This window comes from Propithecus coquereli, unplaced genomic scaffold (genome assembly GCF_000956105.1).
Source record: "Propithecus coquereli isolate 6110/MARCELLA unplaced genomic scaffold, Pcoq_1.0 Scaffold461, whole genome shotgun sequence".
In the NCBI taxonomy this organism is placed as follows: Eukaryota; Metazoa; Chordata; class Mammalia; order Primates; family Indriidae; genus Propithecus; species Propithecus coquereli.
The window spans coordinates 459,535-477,331 of record NW_012150408.1 but is presented as its reverse complement, the minus strand read 5'-3'; the positions used below and the strand labels follow the sequence as shown (position 1 = coordinate 477,331).

Sequence of the window (17,797 nt, the reverse complement as noted above, 5' to 3'; positions counted from 1 at the left end):
AAAGTGGTAGAGAGATGGTTCTTACGATAGGTCTCAAACTGTCTCCCTGTGGTCTCTGGCTTTATCATCTAAAGCTTCAATGTGTCCCTGTGTTTAACAGCAGCCTCCAAACTGGCTCTCATCCAGTTCACCAGCACATGTATTTACCAAGGGCTCAGGGCTGCCTATGAAGGTGCTCTTGACTTTGGATGGGAGAGATCCACACTATATTCAGAGCTACTTTCTATCTAGAAAACTGGATCTGGGAAAGCATGTAGGATACGTGCACAACAGCCCTAACATCAAGTTCCTTATGACTGAGTAGGAGGACAAGAGTCTGTTGCAAAACTGTTAATTCTGATACAGTTAGAGCCAAGACAGGAGTGCTGGGGCAGGGGAGGGGAGTTCCCCAAGGGGGAGTAAATCTCTTTTTTCAAGAGATGAAGTCTCTCCATGTTGCCCAGGCTGGCGTGAAACTCCTGAGCTCAAGCAATCCTCCCACTCCAGCCTCCCAAGCAGCTGGGACTACAAGAATATGCCTCTGTGCCCATCTGAGTAAATCTCTTTGCAGAGAGAATACAGAAAGGTTTTCTGAAAGAAATGGGATGCAAGCCAAGGCAAGGATTTTAGTAAATGGGAGGGAGGATGTTCTAGACCAGGGTCATCAGAAGCAAATGTGAGGTGAGGGGGGAACAGAGAAACCTAAGTTGTGTTTGGGAAACTCTAGGGTATGATTTGGGCACCTGTAGGACGGAAAGAGGGAGGCCAGGGAGGAGTCTGCTGCAATAACCCAGGCGAGGTGGAGGCAGAATGGCTGACAGTGGGGACAGAAAGGAGGGCATGAAGAAGGTAAGAAGCCCTGTGAAGATGAACTGACTCACAGTGGTAGTCAACTGAATGGCAGGACCAGGAAGATGGTAGTGCTGATGGCTCAGGCTCCAGCCAAGGGCAAAGCCTTTAAAGGGGCAGGGTGGGGCTAGGGAGTAGGAAGGAGGCAAAGGGAGATGCCGGATGATCACTGTGGAGGAGCTGCTTCTTGGGACCTTCCTATTTCATAGACCTGGCTTTGCAGTCCCTTCCCTTTCTCATAGCTCTCCTCTGGGCATGCTCCAGTTGTCACTGAATGCACCCTCCACCATCACCCATTCTGGCCCTGATCAGGAATGCAACTTCAGCATTCACAGCCAAAGCCTATTCACAGAGACTTACTCTGACCTTGTAGTCAGCTGAATTTCCTTGGCAGTTTTCACACATACTATTGTTTAGCCACATCCTTCACCTCTAGCTTCTATGTTTTGGAACAATGAACAGGACTTAACCCTGTTAAAAGTTCATCATAGGCCGGGCGTGGTGGCTCACGCCGGTAATCCTAGCACTCTGGGAGACTGAGGCGGGAGGATTGCTTGACCTCAGGAGTTCGAGACCAGCCTGAGCAACAGCGAGACCAGCCTGAGCAAGAGCAAGACCCCGTCTCTACTATAAATAGAAAAAAATTAGCCAAACAACTAAAAATAGAAAAAATTAGCCAGGCTCAGTGGCGCGTGCCTGTAGTCCCAGCTATCCGGGAGGCTGAGGCAGGAGGATCGTTTGAGCCTAGGAGTTTGAGGTTGCTGTGAGCTAGGCTGATGCCACGGCACTCTAGCCCAGGCAAGAGAGTGAGACTTTGTCTCAAAAAAAAAAAAAGTTCATCATAGCCAGTTGAAGTCTTCTCACTTTTTTAAAAAAAATCCTGACTACTATCCAAATATATATTACACTTCTGCTTAAGTCATCCACATCCACTTATGCATGCCACTGACAGAACAGGGTCAAACCAAAGACAGAGCCCATAGCACCTGCAGGGACCCATCTGCCAGCAGCTCACCTTACACAGTTAAGGTAACAGATTATATACAAATTCTTACTAAAATCCAGAAGCTATATTCTATACTATAGCATTCTCTTCATTTATATGTAAATAATCCAAAGACTGCCATGAGAGGGATTCAAAAACAGATTTCAACTCTCATAAAAAATGATTTTCTACTGGTAGGAACTGTGTGGGGCTAGAATTAGCTCTCAGACAGGTAATGAGCTGCCCATCACTCTGGTTTTCAGGCAAAGGCTGGCCAAACCTCCCGAAGATCTCATAAAATCTAAGATCCCCAAATAATAACCAAAGTCTTTACAGGTCCCCACAATAACACTCCACCCTCGGACCTCATTCCAATTAGTCTCCCCCTTGCTCATGAAGACTGAAGACTGAAGCTGTTCAGATCTCCTTTAGTTCTCTCAATGGGCCGGGTGAGTGGTTCACTTTGCACCTGCTGTTGCTGCTTCCCCAGATATCTGCACCCCCCCTCCAGCCTCTGTGCAAATGCTACTTTCTTGGCAGACTCCTCCCTGACTGATCTACTAAAAATAGTGAACCAGGCCTGCCACTCCACATCTACTTTCCTCCATTTTTCTCCTTAGCACTTATTTTTTTTTATTTTTTAAGACAGAGCCTCACTCTGTCGCCCTGGCTGGAGTGCAGTGGCATGATTGTAGCTTGCCGCAACCTCAAACTCCTGGGTACAAGCCTCAGCCTCCCAAGGAGCTGGGACTTCAGGCGCACACCATGACACTGGCTAATTTTTCTGTTTTTTGTAGAGACAGGGTCTGGGTCTTGCTCTTGTTCAGGATGGTCTCAAACTCCTGAGCTCAAGCAATTCTCCCGCCTTGGCCTCCCAGAGTGCTAGGATTACAGGCCTGAGCCACTGCGCCCAGCTCTCCTTAGCACTTATAATATACTATATATTTTACTTTGCTTATTTATTGTCCCTCCTAGAATAGAAACTTCATAAGAATTTTTATCTGTTTTGTTCACTGCCTCGTTTCCTAGCCCTAAGAAGAATGCTGACCGTCGAAATATGCTCAGGAAACAATGGATGAAGAAATGAATGAACTCTAAGATGAAACTGTCTATAAGGCAAGAATAAGAAGTGAGAAGCTCTGTTTGAGGCTCTGGAATGGAAGAGAGACTTAGCCTCTGGCAGGAAATACTGGGGACTTAGTTGCTCACAGCACAAGTCAAGAAATAGTTTCTGGCAGGGGAATTTGGGACTCAGTGCCCAGCCTGAGTCCCCAGGCCTTGCCTTGTCCCAAGTCTATAGAATCAGGGCTAGGCCCAAAACAAAGGCGTCCCTAAAACCTGGCCCAGCAGCCATGTGGGTGTTCCCAAGGCCACCTTTCCAACACTCCATGCAATAGGTATTCAGTAATACTACTTAATGCTCTCCCCCTTCTCTCTTTTCAAACTCCTTTCTCTGACATGTACAAAATTGTATGGTAATACTTTATCTTTTCCTTCTGGAATTACCCAAATATCCTTGTAGCTGGTGATCTTAGAACATTTAAAGGACAGTACTTATGAACTTTAGCAAGTAATACAAATGACAAAGGTAAATTAATGGCTAGGTAACTTTTTATGGAGGATAGCTCATGAAGTAGTTATTACTTATCAAACCAGAACTTCTTACTTTAATAGCAGAGTCAGAGGCAAATATAACTTGGAATGTTTTTACCTTTTTAACACAAAGTCATTTTCCTGCTTTAACCATTTGAGATTGTCTAAACTTATTATTTACAACTCTACTTTCTAAAACAGAATAGAATGAACACCATTCTGTCTCTTCTTCTTGACTCAGTTCTAGTTATACACCCTAGTCACTGCCCTCAGTGGGGATGGGCTCTCCAGATGTAGGTTATACCAGGCCTCATTAAGTGGCCCAAGAATGTTCTTCTTAGGTTTGCAGATCTGGTAGAGGGGTTTTCTGCTTTCTCGTGCTGTCAGTGATTATTCCTGCTGCCATCATTCTGACAACCTCTGAGGCTGGCTTCAACCGTTTGACATGTCATTTGTAATGAGCAAAGGCTGGCAAATCTGACCTCAAAACTATGTTCAAAAGCAGCCTCTGAGCTTGGGCCTGAGGGTCTCCCCTTTACATAAATATGTAGGCTTTAGTTCATGCTTCTTAGGCCTCTATCTTGGTTGCTTTGAGACCCTTTCTGCTTACTTCCACAGCTGCTAGGCTGAGTTCAAAAAATTTTGAATCAAAAATCACCAAAACAGTTGTAATTTTTAAGACATTGAAGAGAACATTATTTTATATACAGGAACCAGAACAGTGCCCCTCCCCCCCCTTCAAAAACAGCACAAAACACTTAATCTAGAGATTATGGTTTCCTTGACTGCTCATTCCTCTTCTTCATCCATAAATTATGGCTTGCTCCCTGAAAGGATGACATAAAATGCCACTGCTCCTCGCTCCTCTACTTTTGAGAGTCTAACTTAAAAAGTCCTAGAATCTTAAAAACATTAAGACATGTTACTACATACTAATGGTAGTCTTTATTTAAGCAACACTGTAACAAATACATCTTATCATAGTTTTAAAAGCTCATACTATTGAGAGAAAACACAAGCTCATAAGCAATACCATGTACTAATGCTTTGAAAAATTATGAATCCAAAATTAAAGGACTCGACCAGAGGAAAATTAAATTTGGGCACAACTTAAACTGCATCTATTAGCTTGTAGCTGAGGCTTTTAAAATGTGGTATAAAAATGATCAAATGTACCTAATATCCACAGCTCTACCTCCTATAATCCCTAGCACCCTTCTTATCTCAGATATAAGCACTCTATCCCACAAAATGTTCATGTTCTTCTTTCCTAAGGGATCCCCAAGATATTTATGACATCTAAAACATTCAGCAACAGTATCATTTCTCTAGGATTTGGGAGGCAGGCCAATAGTATATATTAAATGCAATTTTCAAAGGAAAAGAAATCATCCTACATGTAATATACAAATGTTCAGTCCTGTGCCAATCCCCTTAAAGAACCAGAAATTTGTCAGATGATTAGTTTCAAGTGGCAAAAACCCATGTATTAAGGACCAACAAGGTACTCAGAAAACTGTAGTGTCTCTTAGTTTTCAACACCTTGAACTTTAATGTTCAAGGTGTTGAAAATACTCATTTGATGCTCAATCTTTGCCCGTTTATCTATAAAGATAACTACAGTGGCATCCAAAGCAGAAATATAGTCACTCGGGCACTTTAAGATTTTGCTTTATTATAATCTGAATTTAGAACAGATGACTTTTTGGGTAAATACTGCCTATATTTGCTAAAGTCCTAAAGCCAGAGGCAATAAAAACCTGATAGAGAAATGTTAAGTATGGTGCCAAAATACACAAGCTGTAGGTAGCTACAGACGTTAAATGGTACCTTTCTTCCAAGTGACAAAATGTTTCCATTAAAATAAGAACACTAATTCTACACATAGATTCGAGAATTAAGTCTGTGCATTCCCTGTTTGATAGGGATACTCACAACTAATCCTTGGGCAGAGCAAAAAGAAGCAATTTTAGGAAGTTTCTGGCTTTCATATGCCCAATTGTTTGACCACAGGCAAGTTAGCTCCCCTTTCTGGACCTCAGTTTTCTTGCATGCAAAATCTCTGAAAGGTCCTTCTCAGCTTTAAGTTTCCTGAATCCATGCTCCCTCCACAGCAGCAGATGCTTGCTCATTTAAGGAGCTTCAAAGCATGTCCCATGTGCAGACTATATTTAATCAGTTTATAAGGAGAAGCAGCCCTGACATTTGGCTATAGGGGTCAAATCTTGTTCACTATTTCTAATTTCTAATTATCCTGGGAACTTTATGATGCTCATAAGGCACTATGAGTCTAAAAAGAATGCTGTGAAATTCCAGAGATACATATTATTAAGTTCAATCTGTAGATGTAACCGAGTACCTATGGGAAAATACTGCTGCAAGCCAATAAGCACACTGAGTCTTCTCCTCCAGACCCACTCTGGACTGAAACTTGTCTTCCCTGGAGCCCTGCAGTAAAGGGAGGGCCTCAAACTTACCATGCCACTTGCCCTTATAAACAGTTCCAAAGGAGCCTGACCCAATCCGAGTGGAAAGCATCACTTCACTGGCTTCTATTTCCCAGTAATAGCTTGAATCTCTCTGTCCACGAGGCCTCTGAAAACAAGTAGACATCATTAGTATATTCCACAGAATGGTAAGTTTGTTAATAACGAGGGCATTGAAGAAAGGGATCAACCCAAAACCATCTGTTCCCATATCTTTTAAAGAGATATAGTAACCATAATTCCAATTTCTATCTTTTGAGAAAATATTTTTTTTTTGAGACAGAGTCTCGCTTTGTTGCCCAGGCTAGAGTGAGTGCCATGGCGCCAGCCTAGCTCACAGCAACCTCAAACTCCTGGGCTCAAGTGATCCTTCTGCCTCAGCCTCCTTAGTAGCTGGGACTACAGGCATGCGCCACCATGCCCGGCTAATTTTTTCTTCTCTCTATATATTTTTAGTTGTCCAGATCATTTCTTTCTATTTTTTAGTAGAGACGGGGGTCTCGCTCTTGCTCAGGCTGGTCTCGAACTCCTGACCTTGAGCAATCCACCTGCCTCAGCCTCCCAGAGTGCTAGGATTACAGGCGTGAGCCACCGCGCCCAGCCGAAAATAACATTTTAATTGTAGCAAACTGGCAAGTTGTCTTGATGCAAGCATGCCAGAAATGGCACTGACATTTATAATCTCTATTAAATGTATTTCATTATAATTCTCTCCCAAAACAAGTTAAAAGCATTCTAATTTCCAACTAGGCTTTTCTTACTCAACACTAACCAGCAGGAGGTACTACTGTTCATACTCACAATTTTGTTCTTCTCCTGGGTCCCAGATCCTGGTGCCCGCTCTCTTTGTGCTGGCACAGGGGTTTTGGGCTGTGACCAGCCTGTTGGGCTCAGATTGTTGGGGCTGCTGCACAGGGCTGAAGGTGAGGCTTAATAGACAAGACAAACAGAATCCACACATGGATAAGCCAACAGAAGATACACAGCATAAAGAGAAAAAGCCCATTACTATTTGTTAAAGGACTATGGAAAAGTACCTGATTCGCTGTGACTTCGGATTGCATCCTGAAACAGAAAAGGAAAGCTGGTCAACTTGTACACCAGAAAAGATTTTCTCTGGGGGAGGGAAAAGAAAGGGGAAGGATTTGCAGGAACAAAATGAATTATAAAACATCTAAAACATAAAAAATCTGATCACATACTCTATTCAACTTTCCTTGATTAAATTCATCAAATATCAGTGGTCAATATCTCCAAGATTGGTTTTTCATCAAATATTAGAAGAATTGGTATTAATTTTTCATATACAGTGAAAAACATTCTTTTTCTCAGAAGAAAACCCCAATGCATACAACAAACATACTCTTTCAAGGAAAACTAGCAAAGTTACTATCAGCTGAGCTCTTTCTAAAGCTTGGGAATCTTACTCCACTGGGAGTCAAAAAAAAAAAAAATTGGGAATTCTATGGCAAGCTCACCAAGCCCCCTCTGACTTCACTAGGAGTTAGGGTAAATTGACCAGAAGTTGGATCTAATAAGGGTAAAGCACCATGACTACATACTTTATCCAAGCCTAAAATCATGGAAAGGTGGGAAGACCATAAATCCCCTAGTCTAAAACCTACATTTACATATAAGAAAATGCATCTGAACAGGGAAAGAGACTTGGCCAAGCTTACATAGCCAGTAGGTGGCAGAAATAAAACCAGAAACCACCATATATGGATGTCAGCCCTCAGCCCTCCTTCACCACAAAATGTGGCCCCATACCTTATGGGTAAGATCTGAAATTAGTAACATTCTACTCATGTGAGAAGTCAAAGGTTACCTAGGCCAGGGCCTCCATGAGACCTAAATCCTAACTAACTTTAAAAATTTGCACTTGGAGTAGAATTTATAACAGATCTCAAAAAGGATATGTTTCTGGAAAGTCCTACTTTCTGTCTTCTTTGTGTAACCATGGTACAGACTTGTTCCACATAACTATTACTAGAATGCACCCACTCAATGACATCTTCACAAGAACAAAGCCTAGTTCTGGTTCCCAAACCTACTAGTCTTCAGAATCACCTGAAGAGGTGTTTAAGAACGAAGATTCCCTCCTTGCCCCCCAAACTAGGATTGATTAAGCATGTCTGGGAAGGGGAGGTGGGAAGCCCAGGAATCCATATATTTTTAAGTGCCAAAAGATAACTGCCAGCTGGGCAAAACATTGGCCAAAATTCATCTGGATTTCAATAGAATATTCAGCAGCTGTAGCTTCATTATCCAACTAATCTGTTCTTAGTTTAGTCAAAACATAGCACAATGTACTTTTATTAACCAGAATTATATTCCCATATGCTAGAATTTTTTTCTTGATGTCAAGAGTAATTTTCTTTCCTGTATCCACTATATACCCCATACCTATACTGTGCTAATTTCTACAGTTGGATCAATTTGTCCTCGAAAGAATTTTTCTATCATCCTAAATCTAAATATTAAAGAGAACTACAAATAATTTAAATAAAGCAACAATGTCCACTTTAAAAATACTGAATCATGTGATGAAAAAATAATAGGAATCAAAATTTACTCTGCTTCTAAAGTATAAAAAAGATTAAGCACAACAGCTGTACTAGTTATTTTATAATAAAAATTTTAAAATATTCACTTTTAATGTTCCCCTTTAAGTTTTAGAGTATTTAGGAAAAAATCATGCAGAAAAAATAAAATTCATAGCTTATACAGGCCCTCTTCACAATAGTGGCAGGACAAGTATGTCGACCGTGATTTGAGGTCTGAGTGAGATAAACTGTGCCTGATGTGGGAGGTGTCCCTGAGGTTTTCAAGGAACAATTTATGATGCAGAGAGAGCACAGTTATCTCTGGTAAGCTTTTAATAAAGGATTTTTCAGGGCATATCAACCAAACCAACACATTTGGTTTCTAATGTATAAATAGAATGCTGATGCGAGCACCAACTAAATAAATCTAACATTAGACTTTGGTTGAAATTGTTTTTTGTTTTGGGTTCTTTTTTGAGGCAGAGTCTTGCTCAGTCACCTGGGCTAGAGTGCAGTGGCATCATCATAGGCACAGCAACCTCAAACTCCTGGGCTCAATCAATCCTATCTTAGCCTTCTGAGTAGCTGGGACTATAGGTGTGTGCCACCACTCCTGGCTAAGTTTTCTAATTTTTGTAGAGACACAGGCCTGCTATGTTGCTCAGGCTGGTCTCAAACGCCTGGCCTGAAGCAATTCTCCAGCCTCAGCCTCCTGGAGTGCTAGGATTACAGATGTGGGCCACCTCGCCTGGCCTGGAATTGATTTTTTCTTTTAATTTTAATCTTAATGCCCTTGGTCTCAAAATTCAACTTGATAAAAAAAATTTTTTGTTAAAGAGATGGGATCTCATTCTGTTGCCCAGGCAGGAGTGTAGTGGCATGATTCTAGCTCACTGAGACTCCAGGGTTCAAATGATCCTCCTACCTAACTAAACAGATAGAATACAAGTGCACACCACCATATCTGGCCTAACTTGATAAATTTACTTCACGTATCAGCATACTACATACCACATTTTTTTACTCTTACATACTCTACTACCAAAAGAAAACATGGAAACGGGTCTAATAAGAAATATAAATTAATTTAGCAATTGTTTCATTTTTGATAGTCTACTGTCTGACAGTCTTAGCAATCCTGTTAATTACAAGAAAGCAAAGGCATGAAGAAAAATACCTACTCTTCCCCTCAAACAAAATCGTCTGGACCACGCCCTGGGAGAAGCATTCAGGCTGTTATTCTAGTCCAAAGCAATGAGAAATAAAGAAGAATAAAGAACAAAGGAAGTATTTTAAGTGTATTCAGTTGTTATTAAAGATGAAGCAGAAAGTAAACCAAACAAACAGAAAATACCAAAAAGACAAGAAAAGAAAAAGCAGTTTGAAAACACTAGTTTTGGGCACTTTTATATCTCCCTAAATACCTGCTTATTAAAATCCTAGGACTCCACCCTCTTATTTCTAAATAAAATCACTTAGAAGACTTCTAGAGAGTTTGTAGTTCTCCATCACTATTATTTTCTTTCCCACACCAAAATGAAACTAATCTTTATGTACCTTATGCACTAGCTCACTGAAGTCCTATTCACATCTGACATGGAAAAAATGAGTTTGAATGGTAACATCTTTTCAGGAAGTTTTAGTTCTCTACTTGAATGATACTAACTGGATTATTCAGCCCGTCTGAATGAAGATGGTATGGATAAATAAGAAATTTTAAAAGTCCAGGGAACTGAGAAAGTGCTGGAACATTCCTGATCAGGTTTGAAACTCAAAACTCTCTGACATAACAATCAACCCCACCCACATTAACTGACTGATACTCATCACCACCCCCAAAGGGCCCTATTACCTCAATCATCCTGCTGTCCACAGGAAGGGTGGTGCTGACCATGTGGACATTAGGTGTGGACGTCGACCTCTGCCTCTGGGAGAGGGAACCTTCTGAGGAGGGGCTGGAGGTGTTGAACGTGAAGGCGTGAGGTGTGGAATATCGGTGCTGGGAACTAGGTGAGGAGGAGAAAGAAAATTCCATGATTGGCATTCAGGTCTCCCATTGGTAGTCTTTTAACTACCTACTTCATTAAATGCTTAGGGTGGCTGGGCACGGTGGCTCATGCCTGTAATCCTAGCACTTTGGGAGGCCAAGGTGGGAGAATTGCTTGAATCCAGGAGGTCGAGACCAGCCTGGGCAACTTAGGGAGACCCTGTCTCTACAAAAAATTTAAAAATTAACAGGGCATAGTGTTACATGCTCTGTAGTCCCACCTACTCAGGAGGCTGAGGCAGGAGCATTGCTTGAGCCCAGGAGTTTGAGGCTGCAATGAGTTATGATCACACCACTGCACTCTAGCCTAGGCAACAGAGCAAGACCCTGTCTTAAAAAACAAAAACAAAACAAAACAAAAAGATGCTTAGGGGCAAACTCTACCTATACAACCTGATAAAATGTTTCATTCTTTCAAATATGTGCCATCTGAAAATTCTTTTCTGCCTAGGTGCTTTTGCATGCAAATTTTTGAAAAGGAAATAATATATGTGCTTGGAGTTCAACAAAAAGGAGACTAATACATTATAAATTTTCTTCTTTTTAATAAATCACCTCTACAGATTACTCTAAATTTTATAGCATTTCTGGGAAAGAACAGATTAACATTTGCCAACCAAACCACCACCTATAAAGCTAGCTAGAACTTGCCCAGTTTAATTTAGAGACTAAATTAAAGAACTTTAAGGCAGATTTTAAACACATAGTTAGACCTGCTGAGCACATCTACAAAATGGCCAAGATTTTACCCACTGTGCACCTTCTCCCCTACAACCAGCACACAAAATAATTGGGAATTCAGTTTTTAGAATGCAATATCTAATTGTGAAACTAATCACTGGCCTCTTCCAGCCAACGACACTCTTCCACCAACCAAACTAGGAACATGCATTAGAAGTATATTTTCAATATTTGCTCTAAAGATTTGTTTGAGCTTTGTTCAATTCAGGTAACACCCACATATGAATTCAAGGGATAAAAGGCTAGTTTTTCCAAGGGAAATTTTTCCATTGACTTGAAAAATTGCTTTCCCATATGATTCTCTGCTTATGGCTTCAGAGGCCTAGTTTCTTCTAATCTTTAGAGGCAAGTACAATTTGGGGGCATACTTGCTTTTCAAATAAATAAAAGCCGTACACAAATAAATATCTAAATATCCTTTCAGTACAAATTCATTCTTCTAGATATGCTGCCTTTAACAATTTCCATGGTACTTTCCATGGTTTCTTTTTTTTTTTTTTTTTTTTTGAGACAGAGTCTCACTGTGTTGCCTGGAGTAGGGTGCCGTGGCGTCAGCCTAGCTCACAGCAACCTCAAACTTCTGGGCTCGAGCAATCCTACTGCCTCAGCCTCCCGAGTAGCTGGGACTACAGACATGCGCCACCATGTCCGGCTAATTTTTTCTATATAGATTTTTAGTTGTCCAAATAATTTCTTTCTATTTTTAGTAGAGACGGGGTCTCGTTCTTGCTCAGGCTGGTCTCGAACTCCTGACCTTGAGCAATCCACCCGCCTCGGCCTCCCTGAGTGCTGGGATTACAGGCGTGAGCCACCGTGCCCGGCCCATGGTTTCTTTTTTTTTTAAGAGACAGAGTTTTGCTCTGTCACCCAGGCTGGAGTGCAGTGGTGCGATCATAGCTCTCTGAAGCCTTGAACTCCTGGGCTCAGTGATCTTCCTATCTCAGCCTCCTGAGTTGCTAGGACTACAGGCATGCATCACCATGGCTGGCTAATTTATTCTATTCTTTTTTTTTTTTCTTTCTTTTGAGACAAGGTCTCCTTATGTTGCCCGAGCTGGTCTTCAACTCCTGGTCTCAAGTGATTCTCCTGCCTCAGCCTCCAAAAGTGGTAGGACTACAGGCGTAAGCCACCATGTGGCAGCTTTATATGGGCTGTGGTGGTTTTATACAGGTCATTAAATGCTACCTGATTACATATACATTAAAGCAAGATAATGTGGACAAAAACGTAGATTTTACTTTGGTTCCAAATTCATGTATAACACTGAGCAAGATGTGAATCGAACAAAACTGATTTTAAAGCTAAAAAACAGAGTGAAGACAAGCTATGTGCAAACTCAGACATAGTAGAAAAGATATTTATATCAAAAATCTAATTAGATTTTTAGAAGACAACAGTCTATTAAATACCATGGTTTTAGCAATGCAAAGCCATAATAAACGTTTCAAAGTTGAGGGTTTTAATTTTACTGAATCATTGTATTCAGTTTTGGGACACTTTCTATTGAGGCTCAACTCACTACATATTGAGGAAAGCAGAATCTCTAGCTCTTTAAAATGTAATGATATTAAGGGATGTGCTTTGATAACAGAAGGAACTGTATGTAGTCAAAGTCACTTTCCAGAATCTAAGAACTACAGGACCACAAAGAGAAACTTGTACATTGGCTATAATACAAGCATCAAATTCCACAGAGGCAGCAAGGGGTTTACACAGAGAGAGGGGAAGGAATGCAAAGGAACTCTTGTCTTTTGTATTTGGCCTTCCAACCCCATCCACCCCGATGTAACTTTCCAAAAGAAAAACTATTAGGTAAAAAAATTACCTAACAGGTATCCGGGAAACAGACTCTCGCATACGACGCATTGTCAAAGAAGGCAGTGCTGGGACCCCACTGTCACCAATAGCAGAATTTGGAAACAATCTAAATAAAAGCAGGGAAAGACTAGTTTACAGATTTTCAGTAATTTTACAAAAAGAATCAGCCTGCCTTGCCTTGCAAATTTACAGCTACTCAAACTGAACTTTTTCCCAATTACATTTCCCTTGACTGTTTCAGGCTACCTAGAGGTAAAGGGACCACCATCCCAAATGACTGCGTTTGAATGATTACAGAATGTGAATAATATTGAGCTGCCAATGAACACACAAACTTCAGTGCGTATTTCTAGGAAATACTGTTCCAATGTCTAGCTATATCAAAATGATGTTTTTAAAGCTATAATAGGGCATTTTACAACCTATATCATATAGAGCTTTTTTGGACACATTCTGTCTTAGAAACACCTGGGTGAAGACTAAAATATGACGAATAAATCATATTCAACACCAAAACTCATAAATAAGAGGAAAAGGATTAATTAGGCACCTTCTTTCCATGAGGTGGGCACCTGTGCTTATTTCATGTTATCTCAGCTAATCTTCACAAAAACAATGTAAGGAGGGTAACACCCCCTTTTTCAGATGCATGAACTGAGGTTCAGAGGTGGTTACAGCTAATGACAACACTGAGATTTTGACACATCTGTTGGACTCCAAAGCTTGTGCCATTTATGCTACTCAAACTCACTCGTAAATCAACATGTGACTAACCATGAAAGCAAAAAACCTGAGTTTTTTTCTCCCTCCATGGTTTAATGATAACATTCCCTTGGTTTTTCTAGCATCCTTAAAAAAGGATAAAACTTCAACTTTTTATATCCCTGTTAACAGTGTTTAAAAGGCCGTTTGGAATGTGCACTTTTAATTTAAACTTTAAATTTAGTAAAATAATGAAATGTTTTGTCTGTATGAACTATATCTTGGTAACTGGCTTATCTGCTAATGGAAACAATAAAGTTTTCTCCAGATTGAGGTGAAGAAAATAGCATCAACTATGCTTTCTGCTCCTTTTCAATGTCAATGGCTTGTTCAGCCTATTCAACAAAATACAGAGTAGTGTCCACTAGCAACCTAGTAGATGATACTATTAAGAGAAAAAAGCCAGAATTCTTTTTTTTTTTTTTTTTTGAGACAGAGTCTCACTGTGTTGCCCGGACTAGAGTGCCGTGGCGTCAGCCTAGCTCACAGCAACCTCAAACTCCTGGGCTCAAGCGATCCTTCTGCCTCAGCCTCCCGAGCAGCTGGGACTACAGGCATGTGCCACCATGCCCGGCTAATTTTTTTTTTTCTATGTATTTTTAGTTGTCCGATTAATTTCTTTGTATTTTTAGTAGAGACGGGGTCTCGCTCTTGCTCAGGCTGGTTTCGAACTCCTGAGCTCAAACAATTCGCCTGCCTCGGCCTCCCAGAGAGCTAGGATTACAGGCGTGAGCCACCGCGCCCGGCCCAGAATTCTTTTTGTTTTCATATTCCTTTGTTCTTTTCTTTACTGAATCACAATGTCAATCTCTATCTGATAGATAACAGGTACTAGCTACTCATTTTAGAGTTATAATGCCACACTAAACCTACTTAGTTTCAGAACTATTACGTTTCGAAAGTAGATGGTTTCTGGATCACAACAATTCATTTAACAAGTCTAGAGCCCAAACTTGTCAAAATGTACAATAAGCACCCTTAAAAGTATTTATACTCCCTATCTCTACATTCTTTGAAAAAAACAAAAAAAAATGCCTTACAAGAGTTGTCTGATATTACTCCAGTCCACACACATAGTAGGTACTTTGGTGCTACAGTGCTCATGAAATTTGTAGCCACAAGTTTGACATCGAAATCCATTTAGCAGGAACTTCTGACAGATGTCACAGAAGGCAAGCTTCAGGAACGTCTTCCGAGCCTAGAAGAATAAAGGTATGAATTATGCTGAACAAATTAAAGATGAGAAAAGACACAGTAATTTCCTTGCCCACCCCGGAGAGTTTTTTACAAAATGAAGAATCATACTTCTAGCATTTGTAAGATTCACAAAGTATGTATCTGACTAATGAAATCTAAATTGCGTTATTATATGCAATGGCATAACTTGAGTTTTAAACAATCAAACAATATATATGCTTATTACCTCTGGGAAATTCCTAATTATGCCAGGCAAAGCACTCAACATACAACAAAGAGAGGAGATCTGCAACTTACAAAGTTGTGTGTTGTGAGGGGAACATGATCCAGGAAATCTACTTGAAGTTCTTCTCCAATCAAAGAGGCAGCATCGGTATTCCAATCTAAACGTGCTTTTTTACTAAAAGCATTTTTTAAAAACATAATATGAAAGGGAAATGTTTAAACAAGGTAAGAGTTCAATGTAAATCACAGCTATCATTTATTCCATGCTATATAAACACTACTTAATCCAATCCATACATTAACTTATTTTATTCATATAAAACTATGAAGTAGGTATTATTAATATTATCCTCATCTTAAATGAGAAAATTCGAACTCTAAGAAGGTAACTTACTTAAGGCCACATGGTAGGTTTAAGGGCCTAGGCTGGAATAAAGGTCTGTTGTACTCCAAAGCCTGTGCTCTTAAAGTTTTCTTTAAACAATGATACGTAACAATCTCATGATAAAGTAAATATATATGAAATTGTACTCTATGACATTAAAATCCTATAAAAATCCTAAAATCCTGTGAAATGGGTTATAAATATTGCCACAGTACCAAAATTTGGTCTTCAATAGCCTACTTCAATCTAGAAAATATATAAAGGAACTACAAATGAAACATACTTTTCTATTAAATAGACTCAAATTTGTAGAGTTGCAGGATGTATAAATATGGGAGACATAACTGTCTTAAAATCTACTCTGAAACCACTCTTTCTGTGCCTAGAGTAATACACAAGACAAAAAATTAAATACATATAACTAAAAAGTAATGCCCAACTCCTTTCTCATGTCTTGTCCAATTAATCTGGCCTATTTCCTGAAGGAAGATTATTCTCAGGTAAAGAGAGAATAACACATATAACTCCATTCAAACCTCTCTCATCACCTAGCAGAAGCCTATTCAAGCCATTTTTCTGGTTATCTAATAGTAAATAATATGCTCTTTAATATAAATCCCCTATACAAGGTCTGGGAAATTCCACATCACTCCAAAGTCCTGCTTATTCCAGTGAAGAAAAGGAGGGAAGCGCTATTTTCTGATCAATATGTAGATGCTTGTCTGTCCTAGAGAGAACCCAGGATACCTCCAAACCAATACAACAACTTTGGAGGTGAGTGGATTAAGCCTCCACTGTCTCAGAATCTCTCTAATCCTTAAAGAGCACTATGGATTGGCTTGGGGACCAACCTAGGGCTACAACCAGCTAAAGCTGACATGTGCTTCAAAGATTTGCACTTCGACAAACTGCCTCCTAAACTGAGAGGAATTAAGATCACCCCTTGGAGCAGATTCATTCTCTGGACTATTCTCGCAAACTGAGGAACTCCTTGAAACATGAAAGATGTAAGCTAAAGATGAATGACAAAAGTGCCACTTTCCAAGAGAGTAAAGTTAAAAGAATCTCCTAAAAGGTTTCCCCATATTTTAAGAGGAAAATAATGCATAATGGATAATTATGAACAGCTCTGCTGCTATGGGATATTACTCCTAGTCTTTGAGTGAATGCTTCCATCTTACCACCCCTATGAGAAATAGGATAAACTGTAAGTCTTCCCTGAAGCCGAAATTCTCCTGCTTCTTTTGGCCCTGTGTCTATCAAACAACAGAGATTCAGTACCCATCAAACTGAATAAAAATGAATGCGTGAATGACAAGAGTCAATCTTCTGAGGAAGATTGTAACTGCTGTAACTATAAATAATAATGCAAACACTTTCTGAGTACCCACTCTATGTAATACATTATAGCAAACCCAAAGAAAAATCTTTGTTTCAAGAAATAGCACCTAACATTGCTGTTTCCATCCATGGAAACACTGTCAACACCTAACATGTATTTTATTTTTCAAGACAATGTCCAAGCAATAATTTCAAGTTCTTAGTACCTTATTTTTCTGATTTGTCTCTTTATAAACAAGGGTATATGAATATAGAATATTCTATAGGAACCTAGTACTTGTTAAAAAAAAAAATGGAAACAGTTATTATTTGAAGCTAGGAGAACCTTACTAATGTGAAGGAGGAGTTAACTGACTTCTGAATTCTTACCCTTTGTGTTCGTGGAGAAGTCTGAACACTGCACAGCACTCTGGTTGCAGGCCCCTCACCTTGAGTGCTTTCATAAGGCAGTCATGCAAGCTCATTCCATTTCGCACGTTGACCTACAAGCAAAGGACCACCTTTAAGACCAACACAAGCTGCAGCACCTCTGGGAAAGGTGACCACAGGAATAAATGCACGAGTCTATAAGGGTGTAGGTAGACCATTTATGATAGCATTGCCTATAATGGTAAACACACAGACACACACACACAAGAAAAACCCCGAATGTCCAGCAATAGGTAAGCACTTGAATAAACTATGGAACATCGATATTATGTCACATTATGTAGTTACTGTATTATATTACTTATAATGACCTGGTGGGAGAGGAGTCCATGATATATTGATTGGGGGAAACAATTTTTCCGAATACAAAGATTACTTTAAAGCCAAAGAAACCTATAATTATAATGTATATAT

General features: G+C 39.9%; 1 protein-coding gene across 3 annotated transcripts in view; it reads right to left on the bottom strand.

Moving 5' to 3' along the window:
- Positions 1-17,797, bottom strand: part of RAF1 (Raf-1 proto-oncogene, serine/threonine kinase) — an 82,644-nt gene that overhangs the window by 7,887 nt on the left and 56,960 nt on the right. For 2 of the 3 annotated variants that reach the window (XM_012655154.1, XM_012655155.1), the window contains exons 3-10: positions 17,324-17,436; positions 15,301-15,403; positions 14,847-15,004; positions 13,052-13,150; positions 10,291-10,444; positions 6,930-6,957; positions 6,694-6,821; positions 5,884-6,001 (exon numbers count right to left, since the gene is read on the bottom strand). In XM_012655154.1, coding sequence (XP_012510608.1) covers positions 5,884-6,001; positions 6,694-6,821; positions 6,930-6,957; positions 10,291-10,444; positions 13,052-13,150; positions 14,847-15,004; positions 15,301-15,403; positions 17,324-17,436 — 901 coding nt within the window. The remainder of the gene's footprint in view (positions 1-5,883; positions 6,002-6,693; positions 6,822-6,929; positions 6,958-10,290; positions 10,445-13,051; positions 13,151-14,846; positions 15,005-15,300; positions 15,404-17,323; positions 17,437-17,797) is intronic. The other variant, XM_012655156.1, reaches the window with a different exon arrangement.